Source organism: Symphodus melops (genome assembly GCF_947650265.1).
Source record: "Symphodus melops genome assembly, chromosome: 3".
NCBI classification, from domain to species: Eukaryota; Metazoa; Chordata; class Actinopteri; order Labriformes; family Labridae; genus Symphodus; species Symphodus melops.
In genome coordinates this window covers 10,240,216-10,268,122 of record NC_136693.1, presented here as the reverse complement: position 1 = coordinate 10,268,122, position 27,907 = coordinate 10,240,216, and the positions used below count along the sequence as shown (strand labels likewise).

The window sequence follows — 27,907 nt, the reverse complement described above, 5'->3', positions numbered from 1 at the left end:
ACTGTTTGATTCCAGGGCAACTTTCGGTTTTCAATTATTCATGTGTGCCAAAAAGCCTCATATGTTCTGGTCAAATCAGATCGCCTTTAACACATTATATTTCCATAGTTTGTAATAATACAATCACACTGAAGCTCTGAGACAATGGAATAAAAAAAAAAGAAGACAATAATCTGTTTCGATGTGTAGGTCTATTCCGCCTACACCACCTCCAGCTCCCCGCGCCTCCTCCATCCAACATGTGTCCACACACTCGTGCTGTGGTGCGCATTACTGAAGGAGGATGCACAAAGGCGGAGGACGGTACGCGCCCCTGGATGCGAGCAGCTGAAGTCGCAGCCTCTCCACTCCACGTTTGGCCCTGCCCTCGTGCGCTCTGCTCGTTGAGCAGCGTGTCTCGGCTGCATTTGCTTTTCCTCACACTGACGCGAACACACACGGACTGCCGTTGCTGCTGGTGTATGCATGTGTGTGTGTGTGTGTGTGTGTGTACGGGAGAAGTTATTGTCAGAAGAGCAGCAGGCAGCAACAAACGGATTTCTTCAGGAAGGGAACACGCGGGATCTTTCTTTTTTCTTTCCGAGGGGACGATACGAAGCTTTACGCAATGAGGTGGACGTACCAGAATCTAAAGTGAGGAGAGGTTCCTTTTTTTTTTTTAATTTATTTTTTTCTTTTCATGAACATCTAACATCCTGCTCACTGCTTTATATCAGCCCTTTTTGGATTTGTGTTTTTTTGTTATCCTCCCGGAGTATATTTCCTCGTGCAACATCACCGAGGATTGCACTGATGTGTGCGATGTGGAGACTGCAGGTCGCCTTATGTACTCTGTCGGTGCTGCTGTCCCTGTCATCTGCTGGAGAAAGCAAAGCGCGGAGCTGTAGCGAGGTTAGGCAAGCTTATAACGTTAAAGGATTCAGCCTCGTCAATGTGCCTCATCAGGAAATATCAGGTAGGAGTCACTGTGTTTGGACCCCTTTCACCACGTGTCTTGTCCCGTCTCCCCTCTTGATATGAACAATTCGTTGATGAACATCACACACAAGATTAAAGACCTATGTCAACAACATTACTAACATCCCATCATCCCGGATAAAGTGAAGCTTGGAATGGTCATGTTAAATCTACTTTTAAAACAAGCCAAGGAAATCCACACTGGTTTTTTTTCTCTCAATTACATCTCTGTGCTGCTCTTCTGTTTGGGTGTTTACTTTAAGTATTAGGATAATGCAACGTCATTTCAGTAAAGTTAAACTGCATTTGATATTTGCCTTGTAAAGGTCAGCATGATCCAGTCAATTTGCTCTTATGAAGGATCACATAAAGCAGCCTGACATTCATGATCACTATAGAATACATCCAGTTGTAGCTAAAATGTTCCACCTGTGCACACGCAGACTTTTAGCTCTTTAATGGAACTATAAATCTCCAACCAGTGGAGGAAGTGTTCAATCAATGTACATTTTACAGTTTAAAAGCCAAATTGATTTCAGTGAAAGCAGAAAAAAAAACTTTACTCACACTCAACCCACCTGTTACTTGTCACCTGTTTTAGCCCTTTTGTCCATTACACAGACAGCTCCTCTCCTCAAAGAGGCAGCTGCAGGCACAGGTTAACAAAATCAATACATAACCCTTTTAACACCGCATCTAACAGCCGAAGCATCACAAGAGACCTCAGAATACATGCAATGACCGTCGTCTGAAATGATTCATGAATAAAGCATCTTTAATAGAAACTGTAAAAGTCTGACTTCAGTCAATTTGAAGCAGAAGGTGTGTTTGGAAAGTGGCTCACATACCTGTTGCTGGCATTCAACAGCAGATCATGGAGTTGGTGTGTTGCATTTGGCTAAATAGTGAAAAATGTTTACCAGTAGGGGGCTGTATGCACTCAGCACCAATACTCCTCTTACTGCTGGTGTCTCTTTTTTTCCATATTCCTCAAGGCTACAGCTTAGGTTTAAATTCATACTCTTTGGTCGAGCAGATATATGGGGTTTTATTATCTCCTGTGTAGTGTTAATCACATTTATGGTCAGAGCAGGAAAGCAGATTAGTCAATAAACATAGTGTGCTCCATGAGATGGAAGAGGGGAAGCAGAGAGGCCTGAAGTTAATCCCTCCATTGCCTCTTACAGACCAAATAGAGATACTGGATTGGTAATTGGCAGTGTCATGCAGTAATGATCATAGAGCCGCCTTATTTGCTTTAAACAGGGTTTGAGCTGGAGGAGAATTTGATAGTTTAGTTACTAACTGAACATGTCTTGGTAAGTCTGTCACGGATGATTGCATTTTGATTACTAAAACCAGATGTGTTCACGATTAAAACTCTATTTGGTAAAGTTGAAAGATCCCCTATCTGAGGTGAAACACTTATTCTAGGAAAATCTGCACCAAGAGCTGGAGGAAAATATGTAACGGCAAAACCCCCCCCAAAAAAACAACAAAAACTTTGATGCCAAACTTAGCCTGCTCTGACATCAAAAATATTCACTTCACCAACAACTCCAAAGAAGATATTTCCAGCAGACTGATTTCATAAAAATGGAAAGACACTGTGGTTAGAATAATTAATGTGCAGACTGTTTTTTTTCCTCCCCTCTAAGCACTGACATGATTCTCTTCTAAAGGCTGCAACACATGCTGCCACTCTAGTACTTTTATTTCACTGTTGTTGATATGACAGAGCACAGAACACTAGACAGACACGGTGTCTTCTGATGTTTCCTATCCTCTCAATTTTTCATCAAGCGTTGTTTTGAGATGGAACTTGTACTTTGTACAGATAGATCCAAGAAATAGCTCTTCATTTGAGTTTTGCAAGAATTCTGAGAGTCTGCTGACTCAAAGAGACATTTTCATGCTTCATTTGGCTTGTGTTTCTACCATTGTTTTAGTTCAATTAATATTACCATACCTTTGAAGACAGACTCTTGGACTTTGCTTTGTTTTTTATTGGATTAGGTTTTCATATGGGAACAGGTTTTATGCAGTTTTTGTTGGCCTCTACAGTACAGCCATGCAGGACTGGACAGTTTCCATTTTCAACAAAAGTTCATATCAAGTGGGACAATGTTTTTAGAAACAATTTTGAAATACCTGCAAAACATAAATTTGATCATGCAGCTAGCATAGTTTTACACTTCAGGTTAAATACATGCACACGGATCTAAGTGGCCATATAATAGATCAAGGGGATCTTTGGAACAGTGATCAAATTCTTCTTACCAGTCATGTTCCCAAAGTGTAATTTAAATTTTTTTTGCCTGCAAATAACCTTTGCATAAACACAGCAGAAGTTAGATATAGGCCTCAGGAGATAGGATTGTAGAAAGCACTTAATTACGCCTAATTAGCTATGCAAATACAAACATGTGGTAAACTGCATGAGAGACGTTAACGCTCATCCCTCCATCATTTGCAACATCACGGTGCTGCTGTGCCTCAAGATGCAGAACACACACATTTAAAGCAACCGCTGGTCATTAAATCCCCCCTGTTTACGAAAGCTAATCATTTTAACAGCCCTCTAATCAGCCGCGCTTAATAATTAAAGAGGTGACAGTCGCATATCTGTACATACGGATGTTTTTACAAGGAAAACTATTGATAACAGGCTCATTCTTCAATATACAGCTCTATAACTTTCATTCAAAATATGTCAAAAATAATAATTTTCATTATGGTTTTTAAAAATGGCAAATACACCATTGACTTTATGCATGTTTCATTCTTAACATTTTTTTTTTAAAGTTATACTCAAATGTAAAACAGTCCATTCATTATTGCCTTATCACAGATGTTTTTGGACAGATGGCGTCAGCTTCTAAAACTCATAAAGAACCTTGAAAACCATCAGAGCAGGAAACCTGCTTCATGCTTCAGGGTTTACATTACAGGTCAGGTGATTTTTGAATTGACTGATTTCTTCTTTAAAATGCCAAGAAATGGTTTATTAGGTTGCTTTTGTGTTTTGGTTATTGTTCAAAAAATCCATGATAATTAAATCAAATAACAGATGATTATCCGCACAAGTTATTTGATTCACTGGATTTGGAGACATTTTCATTTTTCAAAAATCGCCTCAAAACAAATCAAACAAAACCACTGTTTTTTGTTGTTGTTTTTTTTTAATTTGAAGATGAAATTTCATTTTACAGTTGAACTCTTACCCCTGAATGGATAACTAAATGCAGATCTACAATTATTTGAATCATTTAAATGTGAATGCTTTCTATGCTTGCGTCTCATGTCCTGTCCCATCAGATTCGTTAAAGCCCTATGGGTCTGGGCTAATAATAACTTTAATAATGACCATGTAGCCTGTAGAAGAAGGCAGAAACATTTGGTGCAGAGTTTCCCGCTGTCTCTGAGACGACCACATTAACACGTCGCGGCTCTATCATGAAGAGATGCAATGCACGCTCAGCAGTGTAACACTTCTGTCATACTGGCTGCTGTGCTCGGCAGATTGTCATCATACTGAGTTTAATGCTGGGTTTGAAGGAACTGTTTGGCACTGGTGCAGACATAATGTAATTGACAGACTTGGCTGACTCTGATAGAGGTCAAATATACTACCCACTTCATTGATTAGAGTGTTACTTTCTCTTTTTGCCTGAGGATTCATGAGTGAACCTCAGCTGGCTTTACAGTATGGGCCAAGTGGGAGGAAGAGACCAGTAAGAGAAATCTTAAAGACAAGTTTTCTCAGAGTCCAAAAGGAGAGCTCGTATTCTTTGCAGAAAACAGGTGAGTAGGTTAGAGGTGTGTGAGTTTTACTTCATGAGTGGGAAAAAAACGTCCAAAACGTGTTGCTGGACAGCTTCATTAAACTGCAGTATGCTGTTTCTGAGTTTTTAGATTCCCTCTGCTCTCATGTCCATGTTGTCAGTGTCAGAGTCCATATGCCTGATGCCAGCCAACAGTGTTGCTCGCCGGTGAGGATCACCCGTGTGCACGCGTGTCAGCCATTAGTTAAAGTGTCACCCACACAACGGTGCGTGATTGTCAGGCCTTTGTTCATAAACACAAAGGCTCCCGAGCACCTCAGTCAGACCCTTCCAGCGAGCTCTTGCTCCAAGGCTTTGCTGTTAATATCAACATCTCCTCACACAAAGCGGGAGGGATTCTCATGGGTGGATTCTGCTCTTTGCTACAGCTTTCAAACAAATCACTTGATGTGCTGCCTGTGAAAGCAGAGCCCAACTCTTCTAGTTCCTTTCACAAGAATATCAATCACCTTTGGGCTTCATGGATGAAACTTTAAAAAATATTATTTGAGTACTTCTCACAGAAGAGTTATTAGTTGTAGTACAATCCACCCGATTTTCCTCATGTGATTTCTTGATGCTGTGATTCTTACTGTTCATCACTAGGATCTGTACTCGGCTGTTTTTAAGTCTTGAGATGCACGCAGATCCCCAGTTCCATTAAACACAACCCAGATATCAACAATCTTAGCTGTTTTTACCTAAATGGTGGACCCTTATACACCTTCTTTCCACAGCTCAGATAATATCAACCTTTCGTCCAACAAAGCTTTGTTGGAAGAAGAAGAAAGAGAGGTTGTTTTGTTATAAAGAAGGGAATCTGAAAAGAAAAGCATCTCAATATATCACAAAAGATTTTATCAACCTTTCTTTTTACAGGCATCACTGCAGCTCTTAACATAAACCGACTTACAACTTCTATCAGAGTCTGAATGAATGATCCGAGAGAGAGTTTTAAAAAAAAATTTTTTTAAACAACTTTGTTTTGATTTTATGAATGAAGCATGTTATCCATAATTAAGCGCGTAGCTGACATGATTGATAGGTGGGCAAGATGTAACGGTGTGTCAAGAGTCTGAAAACCCACCTCAGCTCCGGGTCTCAGCCTGTCTGTAGTTTGACTGAAACTTAGGCTGAGATAAGATTTGGAGCATTGCGGCAGCAACAGAGGAGCCTGCTGTAATAGATGGATGACTTCACTCAGGCTTTGTCTATTAATATTTACAGACTTTGGGGTTAGGCCCATTTTATTTGAAAGTAGATTTTTCAGGGAAAGATTTAAGTTTTTTAAATGGCCAAAAAGGTTTGGATAACATTTATCCTATCTTTTTTAGTCTTGTGCAGTTATTCATTGTCACATTTCACACAGCAGCTCTATGGTTGACCTTCAGGTTTTCATGGTCCTGCATATTGTCACAAGTCATGTAATCATTGTGCCCTGATGTTTTTTTTTTAAATTTGCCGTACATGTGTAGCATAGGCTAAGGCAGCATAAATTTGGAGGTAATACTAGATGTGTTCTCTGCAGCCAGATGTCTAATCTCTAAATAATGGAATGACATGGGACCTTTAGTGAAAGTGGGGGAATACAGCTCTAAAAGCCCCAGCCTAGAAAAAAAAAAATCCATATAAAAATCCAGCAGGGCCTTTTTTTCTAAAGCCCATTAAGATGCTCTTGGCTCTGCCAAATTGGAAATAAGTCTCTTGCCAGCCTGTATACATCTTCAGAGAGAACAGTTAATGAGATGTGAGGGAGATTAGGCTGTGTGTGTTTGTGAGTGTCTGTTTGTGTGTATGAAGCAGTTTAGCCTCACTTTCCCTGTCTTTCTTGTATTTTGCATCTCTTTTGTGGTAGAAAATGACAAAAGTGTTTTGTTTTTCATTGGCTGTGACAGATTGTGAGTATAAAACCCGTGAATGAGCTTGATTGTCGATGCTGAAGCTGTACTTTTTCTTCTCTTTGTTAGATGTGTTAAATGAGGATTTCTGACAGCCGTCCTGACCTGAAGAATGAGTCAAACCCTGCAAGCATTCAAAACAGAGATGCATATGGTCTGCAAGCTTCCTGGAAGCCTTTCTCACCACTGTGTTTGGTGTTTTCTCAGCTGTGTAAAGCCTCTGGCTAGCGTAGGAGACTACTATAGCACTTTCTCTAGTTTTCAGTCAACTCTTGGCCTAAATTACTTATGTAGGGTTGGGATTAAGGATGTCTACCCTCTCAAGCTTCGAGAGGAACTGGAAATAACAGCAGGAAGTTTTAGGATGGACGTTTTTGTGTACTTAGGGATTAGAAGACAGTGAAGAAGAAAAAAACAAGACATAAAGCACATTTAGTCAGTGGAGGAAAGCACAGAGGCATGGAGAGCATCCTTGACTACCCATGTGGTGAAATCATGACATGATTGTTGGCTGTGAGGTGAGAGCCGCTCTGGGATTCAATCTGGGGGGATGCTATCCATCTAAATCCAGGAGAAGTCTTATCATATGCAAGAATGATCCGATTCTTTTTTTTTTCCCCCTTTCGTTAACAAAGCACTATCAGACCAGTGTGAGACTTAAAAATAAAAATAACCAGTATAAATGTTGTAGGATTGCTGTCACTGTTGTATTCTCGGCTCAGGGAAAGGAGAAAAGAGAGGCATTAATAAATCTAGGCATAAGTAGCTACTCAGTATGGACATGATTTACTTTACACATCTCTCTTAAGCCTTGTTGCTTCAGTACAGTTTGGTTCAGTTCGGGAGGGTAAACCCTGATCTTGCTTGCGTTTCTACAGCCAACCATATCTCTTTTTGGTAAGCAGAGTGTAAACCAGATGGAGATAGATGTGTCAGCTATAAAACAGTGTGACATTAGAGCAGCCCAACACAGTTATTGTAAGCCCGCCCAATAATTAAGTTCAATGTAGAAGAAGAACGGGACAACCGTAGCATCCCAACAGAAGTACAGTACCTAAAAACTAGGACGGTATGGAACCCTTATTTTGGTACCATCACCAACTTTTGATGGTTGAAACAACAATAATTGGGTACCCAAATGTACCGACCTGAACTGAACCAGACTGCTTGGTGGAAACGGGGCTTTGTGTGTTTATTGTAGAGACAGTGACTTTGACCGTAAATCTGCGTTATCCTGTGTTTTCATTAGAAAACAGGGTGAATTTGTTTTAAAGGGGGTTGTTGGACCTTTGGGTTTAATTAAGCTCCCATTTAGAATCTCCAGAACAACAAATGAACTAATCTTCACCTAAAAAATATGCAGGCTACAAACAAGTTGAGCTAACATTAACATGCATTAACATGCCAACATGCTGTGTTCCCTTAAACACCATAGAAATACACTTTTATTTGACATGACTGCTTTATTCAGTGTGTTGCATTATATTCTCTGCTGCAGTGATATATTTTGCAAACCTCATGTACAAACATTGATAAGAAAAAAATGAAAGGATTTATTCAGGGCTGATAAATGGACTGTACCAGATCGGTGAACAAACTGTTGTATTTTCCGATACTCAAGCCTCCCCATGTTAGACACTGTTATAGACAGTGTTAGAGGCATTTCCAAATCTGGAAAACAGTACAAGAACAACCCTACAGCTAATATGGTGCACAGAATTATTTGGCCTTTTGAACTTGTTTCTATGAAAATCAAAGAAACTCTTATCTTTGATCTCTCATTTCTACATTGGTAAAAGTATAAACTGCCACAGGAGGTAAAGTCACATGTGCTTTCCCTCCACTGGGAAAACTGTTTCCCTTCTGATTTCTGTCAGTGTGAGAGTGCTGCAGAGATGTTTTTATTTTTGGGGTCACATCACTGTTGACATGTGGGAATAGTGGGCTGTTATTAATGATTATAGGGCAGCCCCCCTGCTAATGTCTTTGTAGTGGGGCCCTTAGGATTGACCCAGAGCCATATAAAACACGCTGTTTACTTCACAGACAGCACTAATCACTCCTTCTGTTTCCCCCTCCAGCCAAGTGAGTGTTGGTGGTTACCATTATTCATTATGTATGTTAGAGAACCAAAGCGCTTTTTTGCCCACTGAGCATATTTGCCTCTGGAGGGAAGTCTCTGAATAGAAAGTCCCAAGCTTGACACCCATGATAAGAATGAAGGAGATGAGAGCCACTGGGTGCTGTGGGAAAACTCGTGTCATATGGAGGTGTCAAGGATGCAAATACATCTCACACTGGGGACTTTTTATTTTTGTTTTTAAGACACAGACTAGTACACATGGCTGAGGTGATTTGCTAAATAAGCCACCCCCCAGAGACTGTGGAGTAAACAAGCATTAAGCACAGATAAACAGAGTGTCAGGATCCTCATGGAAACCTCAGATGCAGACGACATTGGCGTTACAGACTTGACAATGATTTTGATGTTGTGTTGTAGAATCAGACAGTCTCTCCCCCCTGAAGGACCTCTGTGCTGGTTTCACTGCAGTGAAGCAGCGAGGGGACTTTTAATGTTTCACAATCAGTGGTGCAGATGCTCCAACGTGACGACATTTTTGAGTACAACAGCCCATAATTTGTTAACTAAGAGGCCTGTGAACATCATTCCGGAATCTAAATATAGCCACACTTTCGTCAGTGAATAGTTGGAGCAGAAACATTGAGTATTTGGATTTTCTTTCTCTGTTCATTTTTGTTTTCTTTTTAGAATAATATACCGTAAATTCCGGACTATAAGCCGCTACTTTTTTCTCACACTTCGAGCACTGCGGCTTCTACTCCGGTGCGGCTTATTTATAGATTTTTCTTGGGGGACAATGAGCTTGTGCCGCAAAAACATTTGTCCTCGTCACATCGGATCTTAATATCAGTCATTTTGCGCTTCATGCATGCACCCTCATGATGGAAAACACACGGAGTTAAAGGCGATCGAGCTGGCTGTCAAAGAAGCTAATAGAGCTGCTGCACGTAAAGTTGACACTGACAGCGACAACGAAAAAGAGACTGAGGAAGTGAGTAATGAAGTCAATCCGAGTCAGTGAATGGATGGACTTTTTCTTGTGAAATGTATTACGGTAATCTTTTTCATCAGCCGTGTTACAGACACTGTTCGATCAAGGATTTCCACTAGGCTTCGTATTTGCGGATGTTACCAGTAGTACGTATTTAATTAAAAGTTAAACAAATGTTTTTATGTCACGTCTTTCTGTGCAAATAGCTCTGTTATAACGTGGACACCTGCGGCTTATAATCAAGTGCGGCTTATATATGTACAAATATTTTTTTTAGTGATATTTTATTTTTAGCCGGTGCGGCTTATATCCAGGTGCGCTCAATAGTCCGGAATTTACGGTAGTTTATACAAGGTGAGCTTTTGTTTAATTTCATTCAGGGCAGCCTTTAAAAAAGTGGTATAAAAAAATCCTATGCAAAGATCAAAAAATATGTATGTCCTTATATCTGTTTAATAGAACTTTATGATTTATTTGTAACTCCAAGCCCTGCTGTTCAAGTGCTATTGTATTGACTACTTTCTCTGGGGGATTTGTCGCTCTGTTGTGTATTCTACATCTCCGGGATCATATAATGTAAATTGATTTAATTAAACTAAACTACATTTTCAACATTTATAATTATGATGGATGATATCGTAGGGAAAAGTTTATTCTTGTGGATGCACAAAGAGGTCAAACAGACTTTTGATAGCATGAATAAAATTTTGGTTTTCGTCATTTTGACAGGATTTGTTGTTAAAGGAAATATTTTTAGACTGGCTATACTGTGTTCTTTTGTTTTTTCATCAGTTACTCTATTGCACCATGGTTGCTTCTTGTCCGAGTCTATAGTTTTCATGCAGCCATTTAGGGTAAAAATCTAATAAGTCTGTTCTCTAGACCAAACTGAGGTATTGTCTTGTACTCCCTGATATGAGGTGCAAAGGCAATTGTCACAGTCTTCACAATCTCCCCAACACTCCAAACCCTCTGTATATTCTTCTTCTGGATTTCCAGAGAGAAAAGAAGTTTGCTTGCAACATACATTTCTCTCTGTGGTCATTCATGCTACTTAGATTTGTAGCTTTACATGTGCATGGGCTCTACATGTGACTGCTTACATCAGAAATGTGTTAAAGCTTAGGTTTATAATTTGTGCAAATAAAAGAATCTGAATGTAAAAAAAAAAAACAGCATAGATTTTATCTTAATGAGTAAATTCTAGAGATGTAAAGATTAATTGTGAAAAGTTGATTCAAAGGTCTTGAGGTTCACGTCATAAAATATTATAGTGAGTGCAAGAAGATGGGGAACTACACACATAGCATAACAAATGAGAAGCTACAATAGCCTAAACCTTAAAAAAAAAACATTATAGAAAGTCACATTTTTTAAAATAAAACAAGAGAATCGTATCATTAGTCGTATTGTGAGTCGAGCGAATCGTTATATCCCTAGTAAATTCTAATGACTGGGTTTAGGTCCCTTATTGAATGAATTACCATCCTTGGTGACTAGGTTGACACATTTAGAGTTCTGATACTGTGTGACTTCTTTGTGCTTTTTTGCCCTAGAATAGCGGAGGTTCAGTGAAGGTTCAGTTCAGGAGTTTCAGTGATGAAGAAAGAAAGACTTTGTGTGAACAGTCTGTGTGAAGTTGTGTTTTGCTCCCATTAAAAAAAAAAAAAAAAAAAAAAAAAAAAACCCAAAAAACATTGACTCATGCACTTGATTCCCATAACATTCACAAACAGGACAACAGGAAAAAAACAGGTCTTTCTAAATATCTGTCAGCGTTGTGCAGCTAATTTGTGCATTAAGTAAACTTAATTTAAAACAAATTGTATTAAAAGGATCTCGGCGACTTTGCAGAAGAGTTAAATGTATTCAAACTGAGAGACCGATCTATCAAGTGAATAGCATCCAAGAAAACAAAAAAACCCACGCCAACAACTTTGTAAAACAACCTGAACATATTCAGGTTTTTAGCAGACTGTGTTTTCAAAGAGCAGTAGTCGTGAGTCAGAACAAGACAGCAAGCGAAGCGTGTTGCTACAGTTATAAATTGGGAAATTTATACCGATTACACGAGTTCATGACCTGGTGAAGCATGATCTCATTTGTGGCTTTGAGGTGGACAGACTAATTGGAAGTCTTTATTATTTTTATGTTAATGCAAAAATGTAGAGGGCTGATCTTAACCTGGGGTCACATTTCCGGGCTTTAATTATAACATTAAATTATAGGCTTTGCTGTGAATTGCCCTGGGGGAATATATAATGACAGTCCTGCTTGTGTCAGAGGTTTGCCTTATGTTCCTTTATCCTACGCTGCCTCATTTCCTCTTAACTTCACTTTAAGTCACTGTGTTTCCTATACTCAGTGATCTCTTAGAGCCACATTTATATTGGTATTAATGAACTCCAGGATGGTTAGCAAAACAAAAAAAACCCATTTACATTTAAACTCTTACAACAAAATATAAAGGAAAGAAAAGAAGGAGAAGGTTATATAATGGCAATTTGAAAACTACGAAAAACGTATGGTATTTTTGATTGGCTCATATAACTAAAAACTCTTGTCGAACAGCATGTAGTTTGAATGTATAATTAGGCCGCAAATTGTATGTTTTTACAAAATTGGCTTCTAATGAAGCATGTTGGACTTGCAAAGTGCCACAGAACAGTTGCGGACTTCACCTGGAACTAAGACGGACAGAAACACTTTATTTGAATCTCTCTTCCTCGTGCTTGATGGAAGTGTAGAGCAGAAAAACATCTCCAGACTCACACCACTGACTTTGAATGGGGCTGCATAGTCCATCTCCGGGGGCTGTGCCATCATGACCAATGTGACAGATCATGTAACCTTAATGTTAAGAGAGGACTAGTTGGAAGAATCATTGCTGATAGAATGTGATGAGGCTTGAGAGAAAAAATCTCCAGCTTTAGGGTTTGTGTTTTATTCATTCAAAACCTGTTGAAAAGAAAGTGTGATCATTTTAATGAAGGCGTCTTGAGATTGATGGATTTACAAGCCCATACCCGATGTTTACAGTGTTTAGACCCTTGAATTTCTCCATGTGTCCAATGAAACATCTGCCATTGTGATGCTTTATTGGCACATCCCTGTTGTCTGGCTCCTGCAGGGTGTTGAAAAGGAGCCAGCCACATCTCCTGCTCCCAGAGCCCCGCTGTTCCCCGTCCCCCGTGTAAGCTGCCCGTAAATGAGTGGGCTGGTCATCTCACACCCCGGGGCTCTACCTCGGGCTCTTCAGACCACCAGCTGTTGTGTTTAGGACTGAGTCATGCACCAGTTAACTTGATGAATCCAGAGCTGTAACCTCACCTTATGTTTAATCTTCCCTTCTAGAGATCTGATGTACAAGTATGATCAACTGTACGAGAGAAAACAGAAGAACCCTAGTTTTTAACAATCGTCGGAGTGTGATCGAGAGTGTCTCACCTTTTACATCAAAGACTAACCAACGAGTAATCAAGTGGTTTGTCTTTGAGTGGTTTTCATTAGCGCTGGCAAGATTTTTAGCAAAGCTCTTTTAGGCCACAAGGCTGTAATAATGACGACGATAAACAGCAGCTGATGTTATTGGGGAGAAGAGGGCCTTGTTTATTCCTTATAATCCTCAAACTGTATTAGGATCCAGGCTTCTCATAGTATCATTTAGTTTACATTTTTCTTGCTTTGATAATTCAGAAAAAAAGTAAGTTTTTAGAACCTCAGAAGAAAACTAGCAGACATGTGAATGGCTAACCATGTGTCATTCAGTTAAAGGTGGTATATGCATCAGGTGTGCAGGTGCACCTTGGGTAAAGATGTTACCTAATCCTGTGGCCTTCTCCTCCATTACAGTTTACATTTCTCATTTCCCCTTGCAGTACTGCACACAGTGTTTCCTGCATTCACATTACAATAATTGTGAACTGACATATTCAGACATAAAACACTTCCTTTTTTTTTTTTTTTTTTTAATAAATCTTAGTTTGTAGAATGCAGATGAGGACAGGCGGCTTTATTATTCTACTCATGAGAGGCACTCCAAGGCTCCAGTCCTTTTATTAATATTAGAATGAGGCACTGAGAGTCCTCTGTGTTTACTTTCAACCTATTTTTGTTCTCCAGGAATGCTTTAGAATTATGAATAAAAGTACAAATAATCTATTGGAATATTTATTGGATGACAAAAACAGCAAGTGCGAGCGGGGTCAGCAGTTTCAAGTGACGGTATTATTCATTTGTAACCCTAATCCTTTTTCCATGTTTGATGAAATAATTCTTTGATCTAATGTTTAACTAAATCTGTAATCTACAAATGTGTTGAGTTACTCATTAAAAACTTCAGAAAGTTCTAACAGATTTAAATAAGACGGTGAACTAATCCTGATCTCAACTCCTGCAGAAAATATACAGTATGCCTCAATCACACTGGGAGAGTATCCACAAAATAAACGTATGCAGAATATTCTTTGTGATGCACACGCCTCTTACTTTGTGAGCCCTTTTAAAATAAAGGTTAAAAGAGGGTGAAAAGTTCTAACCAGCGTCCTCATATTCAGCACTACCTTACTCGATGACGCTGTATGTGCCATCTCTTGAGGGTGACTTGGAAATTCATCTGCTTTAATGGGATTATTTCAACAAGTAGGGTTCACCTCAGACTCGGGCATAAATTCAGCTAGGGAAATTGGTCACAGGCATTACCCATGACAGAAGCATGCAGCTGTACAGTATATTATACAGTATATTGTAGTGCTGCTTTAATAGTTTTCATGCATGACTGGAGGTAACGGCCATAAGCTCCCCTGAAGTGCTCCTCTCACACGATGGTTTACCTTTGACATTTACCACCAGAGTCTCCAGCCTGGTGGCACACATTTTGTCCTGCAGATACTAAGCATGCAGTCAAAGAAGTGCTCAGTAAAGCATGCATGCATATGAAATAGAGTTTAAATAAGTAAAACAGTGGCGACAAAAGGTGACAGGTAAAAGGAAATGTATGGTAAAGAGATTGTAAATGTGGAGGTTTTGTTCTCATCTGCTTTGACAAAGAATTTGAAGTTGCCTGATTACAATCAATTGAAGACTTGATATTGACTATTGACTGTCTCTAGAGGACTCATCTTCACCTCCTGTTATACAAAGGTGAAAACAAAATATTGCCTCTAATTGTGTTTTTAGATTTTTATTTCATGTGTTTCATTACCTAAAACACATTCAAAACACCCCCACAACAGAGCGATGCAGGAGCCGCATTTGTCAACACAGCTGTCAATCATAATGTTACACAACTTTGGAAAGCATCAAATAACTAGTTAAAACTAAACCACTTGGAAAAATGTAACTCTTAATTGAAATCAGCATAATACGAACTTACCTTTGTGACAAAAACCATTTCTGAGACAATATAATTTGGCCTATATGTTACGTTTTTAGTGTAATCTTCTTATAAAAGTTTATGACCTCTCCTGCAGCCATTCAGCAGAGGGGGAGCGAGAGGTTTTGGCTTCACTTTTTGGGAGCTGTCAATGTCATCAACCTTTTGAAACGTGATGCTTTACACCAACCATAAGATTCATAATCATAACTTTGATTGTGAAACACATTCTATGAAATCTTGCTTTCTGGCAATCTGCATGATACAACCTTCCGAATACGAGCCCAGCGCTAGATCAGCCAAAGTCTGTAATTGAAAGTAATGTTACGCTATGAATTGAAATTGATATGGATTTTTGGTGTTGAATACAGTATTTGAACCCTCACAAACGTACAATCAAGTCGCCATGACCAATTTTATGAATGCCTGCAAGGCGTAACAACTTTAAACCTTCAATCTCTTCAATCCAGCCCATATGTTGGACCTCAGTAGTCTTTCCTTGCTTGTTTCGCATTTCTGCTGCATTTTTTTCCCACGTTGATTTCTATGCTTCTAGCCATCAGTTATTTCGCAAAAGCAATTTTCCTGTCATTGCTCATGTGGATACAGTAGTCTTTCAGTGACAAAGTATAAGCTTTTCTCTCCACATGTCTTTAAAACATGGTCTGTGGTCCGTGCCTGTTGAGCACAATTTCAGGTATTTCTGTTTTATATTTTCAACTTGGTAATAGCTTCTCCTTTGATCCAACTTGTTTTGTCACTTCAGAACCTGGCTGGTGCAATTCTGTCATTGTGCAAAATGGAACGCCTCCAGCACTTATCATCTATTGGGAAATTCAGCCAAAGATGTTTGCAGGAAAAATAAGACATCTATTTTTGCCCTTTAAGATTTCAAGCCAAACAAATAACCTCTGTTTGGTGCAGGTTCAGTGCCACACAGTAACATATATCTTTGATGAAAGACATACAGGACAGACTGTGATGTAAAGGTTTGGACTGCCTACATGTTGTCTTCTATATGTAAAAAGTTTTCATTTACACCAGCACTGTCGTCTCGTGTCAGGCTCTACACAAGACTTAAATAAGGACAGGGTTGACATCGTATTTTAGATTAGGAACCATGAAATTATGTACCCCCTGCTTCATGCCAACCTGTGAAACACATATTTTTCTTTCCATTACTACCACTCACTTCCCAACTCTGGAAGTTATTTGAAAGTTAGAAAATCTCTTAGCAGTCTCCCACTGTGGTAACATATGGTTGGAGCGATTGTGGGAATTATCTGTGTCATCTTGTTTGGACATATTCAATTTGGGTCTTGGGCCCCAGTGGAACTAGTTGAAAGTAGGTGATTTGGGTGATGGAGAGGAGATCCAGATGGCAGAGCAGTGGTAAGATCAATCAGACTTGATGCTTTTTCCCCCCCAGTTCAACATGCTGACAGATGTGATTTAACACAGTAATTGGGTTTACTTTCACTTTCTGGAGTTGTGTTGACAAGTAACAACACCTTAAAGCAAGGGGAAACTTGCTTGTCGACACTATTATGTGTTAATTATTCTGAGTGTTTAATTCATCATAACGATTCATTATCATTAGAAATCTTCAAAGGTATAATCAGCAGTGGAAGTCCGCCTCAGCTCAGGCTTCTGACGCTACTGCTAATCGTTTTCATTACCAAGTAATCTCCCATTCAACTTTTTATATTGTTCTCCTTTATGTCATGACTTGGAAATTGTCTGAATATTTCAAACATATTCCGACATTTGGTTGATAATCATGTATGCAAAGGAAGAAAGGCAGAATTTGATAAGCTGGAACCAGCCTCCGTGTTGCATTTTAATCAAAATCTGACAAAGTCATTCAGTATTAAAAGGCTTTGCAAACCTGGCTACTTTTGTTTTAAACTGTATTCATGATGATTCCCCTAACTCTAACCTTTAAAGCAATAAAGTGCACCTGCTTAAAAATATGTTTTGAAGTTCTTCTGTTAGTACAGATGCAGCTAAAATAATCAAATAGATCTAGTTTTTTGAAAGTGCCATGCTGTGTTTATTTTGTTTTTCATTTAACCTTTATTTAACGACGAAGAAAACACTCGTTTTGATTGAATATCTCCTTTCCAAAAGTGTTTAACTTCTCAACATTTTTTTCAGAAGGAGCGCTGTTTTTTGTAGTCACAAAGTCATCTTCTAATGTGCAGTATGTTTCATTTTTGGACTCGAGTATTGTCTGTAATGGATAGCAGGATGAGATGTGACGTAGTTCCTCGTTCAAAGTGTACTGACTCATCTGACAGTTGGTCGCCTACTTTTGCTTTGCATTTTAAATATGACTTCGATGTGTTTTGAGGAAGAAAGTGTCCCAATACACCAGAAGACCTTTGATTAGAGTAATCCTTCATCGTGCAAATTTCAAAAGTTAATCTTTGAAGAACACTTTTTACTTATGTCTTCTTGACAGCTGTACCTACTCAAAAAAAGTCCTGTGTCATAAGAAGTTGTCTTTACGTCTCCCATCATTCAACAACTGCTAATTCCATTTGCGAGTGTGATGGAGCTCCTTTTGCCCTCTAATCTAGGTCATGTCAGCTGAATAAAGGGCCCTTCAAATGTGCCGCAGCCCAAATAAAGGAGGACAGTCACTGCCCAGATGTGTGAGGGGCCAAGCTGTACCTGAGTCAATAGATCTCAAAGATAGAGGTGTCAACCTTTCACAGGGAGCTGAATCCCAGCCAGCCTTTTAGCTGCTCCTGTCCAGTGGGCTGAACTTGGCAGAACCATTTAGTCTGAAGAGGGAAAAAGAGAGAAAGTCAAAGACCAGTACTGTCAGGGATTTTAGAGACATTTGAGACTTTGGTTCTCCTCTCCAGGTGAGAGCAGTCTGGTTCAGTCAATACTGGCTTTTATGTCTATATGCTTTTTTGTCTTAGTAACTTTTTCTCCTGTTTCTCATGCAATACACAACACCAACACAATGTAGCTGTAGCACAGCTGTAAAATGTCAAGACTAAACAAAAGATGTTCCATTTGATTTATTCAATTTCACACAGAATTTAAATAAGCACTGAGTGTGATTTTAAGGTTAAATCAAGCGATAATTAATGTAAGTGTAAATTGATATTTATGTCTTACCAACAAATCTGTTAATACATGGTGTTAGTCAGCTAAACCGAAGATCTTCATATATGACTCTTCATATATTATCGTCTATGAAGGCATCGTGAACGTGCACAATGCACTACTTTGGGGTGCTGATGGCCTAGAACTGGGTTCTAGTCTGAGCTGCGGCTCCTTTCTCTATCCAATGTTCAATCCAAATAAAGGCAAAATCCCTCCCTTTTACAAAGGGAAAAATCAGATAACCTCATCCCTTTTTTGGTAAATGAACACTTTAATCTAGTCTTCATGAGGTAATGTAGTAAGTTTGGAACACTCTTAATTATTGAATGGAATATAACATTTAGTTTGCATGTTTAATGGTAGTTTTTTTCCCCTCTTATTTCATCCCTTTTTCATTCAGAGTTGTCTTCTAGTAGATACAGTATAGATAAAAAAACCAAAAACAAAACAGAGGCACAATTCCATAGAAATAACAATGAGCATTAGGAATTAGCTTTGTGTGATGGAACAGAAATAATAAGAAAAAAATACATACACACACACACACACACATATATATATATATACAGCACATACATTGTGTGTGTGTGTATATATATAGTGTAGAGTGTTGTCCAGCAGTAGCCTTACTGGGCACCATTGAGGACCATTGGGAATACAGTTAAGATTCACTTTGAATGTTATTATATTTGAATCTAAATTGTCCTCTGTCTGTTGGGTAATCTGTGGCTGTGGTTGCACTGAATAGCAGTATACCTCCAGGTACTGTATGTAAATTTGTATAGTAAAGCAGATGATTGGTTTTCAACAGAATCAATTTCAAAAACTGAGAAGCTGAGATACAAATAAACTGAATAATGGATATTATTGCAGAGCGGGCTCAAGTAAATTCAATATGTGAATTGAAATGTCAAGAGTATGAACCTGCCTCCAACAGGTCCATGCCCTCATTTGAAGGCAATGAGTCTCTGCACATTGGTGCTCTGGCAGCCTGAGTATCGGAGCAGAGAGGAGGCAATATTGCAGAGGCTCTTCTGAATGAGACAGGAGCTGGACTAGCGCAAGATCAATGGTAATAAATGTGATCCATTCAAGATGGAGCTCCCCCGTTATTGAGCTTTCCTCTGCTTTGGTGGGAAAACTGCCCTAGAAAAGATATTGAAGAAACAAATCCTAATTTCTATCAAAATGTAGGTTACTTGCATAATACCACACATTTACCCTAAATTAAGCTCCTGCAGGGTCTTTTCAGTGAACTGTTTTCATGGGAACAAGTTTGGAACAAAACTCACCAGCTGAGAGTAGAATAGCTGCCACGACAGTGCAGAATTTAATTACATTAACTGCATCACTACACCTTTTTAAGAATTTTCAGCATGGGTGAATAATGCATTTTCCTCCCTTGCCTTGGTGATCTGTTAGCCCTTTTTTTTGGCACTCAGCTCTGGCGAGAATGTCCTCACTTTATAAGTGCTGGCAAGAGTGGTCAAGCGATGTAGCAGATGGCTTGGTCCATATGCAGTTAGCCCTTTGGCCAGGTAGACTAATGAATCCTTTTGGGAGTTAATCACACTGTCTGGCATGGGACCCTCTGTGGGCACAAAACCCACTCTGTTCCCACAGCTGCCCTGAAGTATTCTGGAGCTTTTACTATTCCCTGCAACATATGTTTGAAGTTATGGCGATGAAATTGAGAAGAAAATCTAAAGCATTTTAAATCTCCCCCCTACTACCTTATGCATGCTTGGGTAATGGACCCTTTTGAAATAGCTCTTGACTTAAGCCATGGCCCCTTTTTGAAGCTTATTTTACATCTTCAAACTGTACAATATACAAGGATTTATTTCCTTATTTCTTAAGCTGTATATAGAATAAATCCTGCATCGGTGTATGTGTAACTAAAGTTTCGTCGTCATCAGTGCATTGAAAGTGGAATAAAGCAAGTTTAAGGCCATGCAAGCTCATTCAGAAGTAGTCGGGTCAACACATGGTCAAAGCATACCGAAGTCAAAAGTGTGATTTGTTGTTCTGAATGGTCACACTCAAAGTCGGCTTGAGAAGCTGCTCTTTATGAGGGAGGATAAATAATTTGTTCTGAAATTGTGGGGAGTATGTTGCATATTTTCAATCTGTCTCTGGAAGACATTTGCGGTTTTCACTGTGTTGTTCAAGTGAATGTCGAGATAATTAAAAAGAGATAGGGAAATAAGTAGTGGAATATTTATTGTCTGCAAAATGCTGCCATCCTTCTGCTTCTTTATGGCAGTTATTGTGCTGGGATAAACCATGGACATTGGTATGTGTAAGTGACCCCGATAGGATGTTTCTCGACTTTAACAGAAAAAAAAACCAAACAAACAAAAAAAAAACTGGAGCTGAGCTTTTAACACGGTGAAATACTGCAGCAGTGTGACGAGAGATACATTACCGTTTTCGCTCCCTTTATGTTTTGTTTAGATTATTTGATCTCCAGTGTTGAATATGGAGCCTCAGGACCTGTTAAACTCCAGCTTTGAATTATTATCCCCAGCTTCTCCTTTGAAGCCTTATCATGAGTTGGCAAAGTGACCGGGACTAATCGCAGTTCAGCTCGGCGCTCTGTGACTATTGAGGTCTCGCACCCTATAGCACTTCAACACAATATGCAGAGACTGCTGCAGCTGTTAGCAGATGACCAGGCATGGCGATTACCTACCAAACACAAGTCAGGGTTGTATGTCAATGTGGCCAGCTGTCTAATATCATTTTAACTACCTACACGAATGACATATGTATGCTCTTTCAATTCATTCTATTTTCTTGCTTTCTCTTTCCCTCTTTCCTTTTTCCATTCTTGCTCTCTTGCTCCCTCCCTCCCTTACTTTCTTTCCTTTTTTTCTATGATAGACGTAGGAAACCATCCAAGCATTATCTGAAAGTCTGGTGAACAAGCCAGCATGTCATTCAGTCCATCTAACCCCTGCTACTTTTCAAAACTTAGTAACACATTTTCAAGAAGTTTGCTTTCGGCACTTTTCCGAACTTTTGATTCTCCTTCACCTTAGCAGGCAAACTCTCTCTAAACCTTCTGTTTGTTTTATTGTACGAAAGGAAGAAAATCCAGCTCTTTCTTATAGTCTCTTTGTTAGTATTGAAACCTTGAGTAAGAACCATGAACTCTTAGCAGATGTATTTCTCTTGTGCGCTTACCCAACAGTTTTATTATTATATGCAATAATTTGAGATTTAAAAAACAACATAGATGTTAAAGTTTGAATAAAGTATTTCATGCACCTTTTTTCATAGATTTTTATAGTGCCCTTTTCTTTCCATATAAGAGTTTTAAGATGATAACACACAAACAAGAAGTATAGGAATGTCTCATGTGGGATTTCTTTTGAACACATACACGCATGTGTAAAAACACGTTGTGCCTGAGGTGAGAAGGCCGTTCGTAACATTTATTGAAGCAGATTTCAGCCTTCAAGAAGCCTAAGGCTTTACCAATGCAGTGTTTTTGTTAAGGTTGTGAACGGTTAACATTGGAGAGAGTGGTTGTTTGTAGATTTGTATATAAAATCCTAGCAAAGGTGAAAGCAGTGGGTTGAAGGTTGTGGTTGTAAACAGTTGCAAAAACTGCACATTAGGATCTTTATCCACTTTGCACCTTTTCTTACAAACAATAAAATAAATGGCTAAAATTTAAAATATTTCTTTAAACCAGAGAAAATTGCTCCTTGAGGAATTTATGAATTTAGGAGACTATAGAGACTGAAATATAGATGTCAATGTCCTTAAGAGGATCCTTAAGTGGCTGTGTAGTTTATCTCTCTTGATCTTTGTATTGTATGTTTTGCAAAGTGATTTTTTTCTATTTGTTGTTGTTTTGTTAATGTTCCCATTGTCCTGTTAATTTCATATCAAGACAGTGGAGGATTATACAAGCAGTCCAACAACAAGAAGAAACCTCAGAATCTGAATGTCCTTTTGGTGCATTGGAGGGACTTCTAAAGTCTTCTCTGTTGAATGTCACTGGGGCATTAGCTTCAAAAGTTGAGCTTTAACATCACAGGGCTGGCTGCATAGCAAACTGTAGGCTTTGCTGCCAATTTTAATGAACCGTTATTAGAAAGGAAGGATAAGAAATGTGCCTGCCCGTTAGACATGCTTGCGTACGAAACCTCAAACAAGCGGAGTACATGCTTCTTTAATATCAAGGGAGATATGAAGCCAAAGGGAACTGAGGCCAAATACAAGGCAGGCGTGGAATAAAGCATATGATGATAGTCCTTCTTTAATCTCTGCGTGATCCCTCCTCCAGGTCCATCCACTTCCTCCTTATGACCTACATACTGCTGACTTGTTATTTAGCAGATCAGAGCGTCTGCTTGGTTAAACACACGTGTCACACATAATAATATGAAAGTTACATTTTTAATGATCCTGAAAACACTGGGTGTCAAACAGGCACCGTCGCCCCTTTCTCTCCTCCAGCCGTTCATTGGCATCGAGCCAACCAAGCGCTGAGCATTCTCTGAAACTGTACGAAGCAATTTCCCTCCAATTACAAAGCTACACTTCAATCACGAAGATAGTGATCCAAAGTAGCCCCAACACATCTGCGCGCAAAAGATGCAGAACAAAACAACCAATGTGTGATTACATGTGTAAGGGGAACAATATTTCATATGCCTCGCTTCCCTTTTGATTAGGAAACATTTGAGCTAATGCCCGAGTGTTTCACTGCAAAATCCCCAAAGAAGATTAGCATTTGTCCTTAATTATCTTGCTTTGTGTAATTACATACATTTAAATCTCTGATCAGCTCCTCTGAAAAGAATCCGCAGCAGTGTCTTCTGGCATCTGCGCCCGAGGCAGCTGCAAGGACAGAGTGCTGCTGGAGCAATCTGGGCCGGGTTAAACAGACGAGTAAAGGCCTTTGTCCATGCAGCCTTTGACAGTGATCACATCTTTATTTGCTCATAAGTCATAGATAAAGCTGTGAGTAAATAATCTATTATGGATGTGCGTTCACCAGCCTGTCTTATTGGTGTGTGCTGATTCATGCATTTGTGAGCAGGTTCGGAGCATAATGAATCATGAATGTGGGAGGATGTGTCAGACTCTTATGCTTAAGATACAGCTGTGTTGTTTTAGAGCTAAACGAGTGCAGGCTTCTCAGCGCATAAGATCCTGACGTGACACGTGTACCGTCTTTAGTATATTAGCGCTCCCGTCACTTTTGTCACTGCAGGCTAGTATGTGCCTCTATGCTGCGCGAGCAGGAAAACAAACTCACGCTCTTCCAGCCATCACTTTGTCTGTTACTGTCAAAAACTCTACGCTTAAGCTTTAGCCCACCAATAACAAGGCATGTTAAAAAGAGGTGCAAACGTCTCAGAAGCAGCAAACAAGTTTAGTTGCAACTCTGATTTGGCACAACATTTTAACAGATGCTATGGACATGGTCTGGGACTGTTCCCAACTTCCTGATTGGCCCTCTTTACCTGCAGCCATCGGTTTAGCAACAAACACAATGAGGCCATTACTGAGGCTTATGTTTATCACAGAATAGAATAACAATCAATTATCAATTCATAAAAGCACATTTAAACAGAGTTGGGTTTGATAGTATTTTCAAACCTCCAGATTGGGACACTGTAATTTTACAACAAACTGATATGTACAGATCCACAGTGACCTGCACTGATCGCATGAGCTGGAAGGCAAAGGTGCCCTCCAAAGCGGCTCGTTTTAGTTGGTTATTACTGGCGTTTTCCTCACTGAAGTAGATCACAACAGTGCTACCTCCAGTCTGTACCCTCTGTTTGTGTTTGCTCCTTTTAATATGGCTTTGTTTGTCTGCATTTCCACTGTGGGCGGACACTTGCAGTATGTACAAAGTGCAGCATATTCTCTGCCTGGTGCTTTTTGAAGGATGCTATATTTCATTTGGAGCTCATTGTGCAGTGGTGATGTTTTTTTTTCTGTTGGTTAAAACAGCAACAGCCTCCACACAGCATTGATTGACATATATAGAGTAAAAATCTGTGTTGACAGAATGGTGGATTTTTTTGTTCGGTTAAAAACGACATATGAGTGATCTGTAGATGTTTGTTGTTACTTGGGAAACAGCTTGAAAACGTGATGGTCCCGGTCGAATCAGGACACATTTTCAACTTATCTTTACAACCAATGAAAGTGCTGAAAATAAATGTCATAAATATCATAGTTGTCAAAAACATTTATTTTTATTTAACTCATTGAGATGAAAAATCTCTTTTTTTACGAGTGTCCTGGTTTAGAAAAAAAGATGGAAATAATATTTAGGTATTTTCAATTTTATTTTTTCCTACAATAGGTCCTTTTACTGTATACTGTAAAAAGCTTTAAGTTGTAAATAATTTGTATAAAAGATGCTACCACATTGGGCGTGTTGAACAGTAGCCTATAATGTTTTTAAAATAGCTTTAACATTAGGTTTCTTCCACCCATACACACATGCCTAGCTGTCTCTCGTGTCCACTCTTATGTTTCAATTCTTTACTGGTACTGTTGGTGTCGAGTCTACGGTGTCTAACTCAGCCTGACGGAGACTGGGCAACAACTGTGATCCTGAAAGCGTGCAGCGTATTGACAGCTTGGTTTCGAATTCCATCATGGGCGCAAAGCAACCATCTAGAACAGGACAGATATGGTCTGGTAAGCCAAAATCCCATCTAGGTTTTGGGGCGATTATTCTCTAGATTCACTCAGGTCGACGTTTGTGCAGAAAAGTTTTAAGTGCAAAATATTTTTTAAATAGTTTTGTTCTTCTGTATTACTCTGACTTATTTTCTATTTATATGTTCTGCTCTTCTGCTGGTGTCTTTCTTATGGAAAGCAGCCAGAGAAAAAGACAGATGGAAAAAGAATAACATGAGACACAAACAGCCGTCACAACATCATAAACATGCAGCACACACTCCTGCCTGGCATTCACAAAGTCCTTTTTTTTTTTTTTTTTTTTTTTAGCTTTTTTCTGTTGGTTTATGTAACCGCAGCATCACTGTTTTCAAAGTGAAAAAAGAAGCAGGATGTGTCAAATAATGTGTTGATACAAAAACAAGTCTTAGAGATGAAAAGAGTGGTGCACAGCCTGTGAAAGCTTAAAGCACCAGGGTTTCCTTTCAGCTGTCATTTGCACTTAAGTAAAGTTCTGCTTTTTATTGATTTTTTTCCCTCCTGTTTTTATTGGTCCAACCTTCATTTTTTCCACAGCGGCAATCTGACTACTTTAAAACTATAACTGAATTTACTACATCAGCTGAGTCTTTGTACTGGAATGGACTACCTTCAGAGATGCAGGGTTTCTGGGAGAAAATGTTCTTGTTTTTCTGATATCATTCACTAAAACCACATAAAACACATACTCTTACTTGTTTAAGGCCATTGTCTTCAAGCTTGTTTTTTCATTGTATGAAAAAGAGCTCTAAAAAGACGTTTTCTTTGACATTTGCAAACCAGCTGATGCATGCCAGATCCCTCTTTGGCCTTAACATCCTGCAAAAATGCAAAATGATATACCAAGTTTCACTTCACTGACACTTCAATAATACCTTGTTTCAAGAGCTCAATGACAGCAAAGCTGACACAACACAAAGTGACATGAAGTTAATAAAATATAACCTTTACTACACTTACCACCAGCTCCATACAATGCACAATGTTGTTTTCTCTGCGGGCATGATGTGCTACATTAAACACATCTTGGCATGAGGATTATCACACAGCTGTGCATCTCTTCACAGTGTGAAATAAGCGTGGCAGCTGAGGAATGATGTTGCATTGCTAACCGATTACAACACTGTCATTTAGCAGAGAAACAAGAGAATGTGATAGAATCATCTTGTTTTCTGTTTTTTTTTTCACAGAGTTGGATCTTTGCGTCCAGGGGGCATGTGCATTTCTCTGGAGACAGTGGGGTTTGTGTTGAACTGTTGATGGTGCACCTCATTACTGTAGCTGGGTGCCTCTCTAAGGACTGATTAAGGATTAAGCACATTTGAGAGTGCCAGCACGTACATACTGCATCCTCGTTTCATTATCCGTGCAAGGCCCCTCTTTAAGTTGCTGTATATGCATACTGAACACCAGTGTGCCTGCCTCTGTACGCTCTGCAAAGTATGATCCTTTAAAAAAAGTCCCACAGTCGGATTCTATTCTGCATAAATCCACCAGTGGTGCAGCGGCGGGCATTTCATCTTTCTCTCTCTTTAAAGTTAAAAGATAGGAGTGGGAGAAAAGGATGCTCACAAACCCTGTACCTCTTTATGTGACTGCTGGACAGAGGTTTTTTTCTTTTTTAAAGCAGAGGATAATGATGTCTGATGCTGCCAGAGGAACTGCAGCAGGGAGAACTGATGAAGCAAGTTTGCATGAAAATATGCTACCTCTTAAGTTGATATAATTGTATCTTGGTAATGAGGTAAAGACATTTAATGATTTTACAAAGAAGTTGCACAATGCGTCTTTATTTATTTTGTCACATTTAGCTTGTTTTCTACCTGTTGAAATTAAACATAATCCTTAAATGCTTTCACAAAAACCAAAGTGTCAATCTTTTGTTTGTTCATGGATGTCTTCTTGTCGCTCTCGTCTTGTCTTCTCTGAAGCTCCTTCGTCTGACTTTGGTGCTCACAAGTACAACTTTGCACCAAAGTGCAGAGAAATTGGCAATAAACGAGCCAGAAATGAAAAGGGCTTTCATAAGCTTGGTAAAAAGGAGTCATTTTGATGTCACTTTGTGCATTGAAACATTGGAGTGTTTGAGTTCTCTTCCTTTTCTATACGTTCGACGGTGCTTAACATTCAGCTAGTGATCCAGCTTTTGTTTCATTAAGTTGTGTACTAGGTTACTTTGCAAGCATCAAAATCAACATGCTCCATTGGAATGATTCATTTTTTAATGAAAAAAAATCACTGAAAGGTTAGAAAAGCCTGCAATACACCAGAGAGAGAGAGAGAGAGAGAGGGAGAGAGAGAGGGGGGGGGGCAGCATCACAAAAAAAAAGTGGTGTGGTTTTGGAGATACTTATATTGTTTCTGATGTTGCTCAGTGCAAATCAGATGACCTTTTGGTTCAATTCTTTCAGTTGGGTTTCTCAAAAATGTATCCCTCGTGCTCTAAATTCCTTCTTCAGATTGTCTCGACTGAAGGTCTTTGGCGCTGTAACTGTTTTTGCTTCAGGAGTGTGTGTGTGTGTGTCTGTGTGTGTGTGTGTGTGTGTGTGTGTGTGTCCCTGACGCGTATCTCTCTCCAATCTCACATGTCTCACAGTCACTGATAGAAAAAGCCCACCTGCCCGGTGAGGCTGCCTTCAGAGATTGTGTTAAATGCATGATGAGTCGAGCTGGCTTTTTTGTCAGACAGTGACGTGCAGCATATCTGTTGAGCTAACTTTTTTTAATTTAATCTGAATTCAATAGTTTTTCCTTGTTCCTGTATTTGGTTCATGTACTTTTACACTCCTCTGCCATCACAGAATAATCCCCAGATGTTTCCCCATCTTTTTTAATGAGACAGGTTTTTCTTAATGTGTGAGGTGATTCACTGATTGTTGTCTTTCCAAAGGGATCGTAGCCATAGAAGTATAATTCTGCTTTTCTCCACTTTATGAATAATAACTTCTGCACTCT

At 39.2% G+C, this 27,907-nt stretch overlaps 1 protein-coding gene across 2 annotated transcripts in view; it reads left to right on the top strand.

The window, feature by feature from the left end:
• Nucleotides 1–231: 231 nt before the first annotated feature.
• LOC306821416 (glypican-6-like) overlaps nucleotides 232–27,907 on the top strand; it is a 128,861-nt gene continuing 101,185 nt past the window's right edge. For both annotated transcript variants that reach the window (XM_079339813.1, XM_079339812.1), the window contains exon 1: nucleotides 232–955. In XM_079339813.1, the coding sequence (XP_079195939.1) occupies nucleotides 466–955 (490 nt within the window). In that variant the 5' untranslated portion in view covers nucleotides 232–465. The remainder of the gene's footprint in view (nucleotides 956–27,907) is intronic.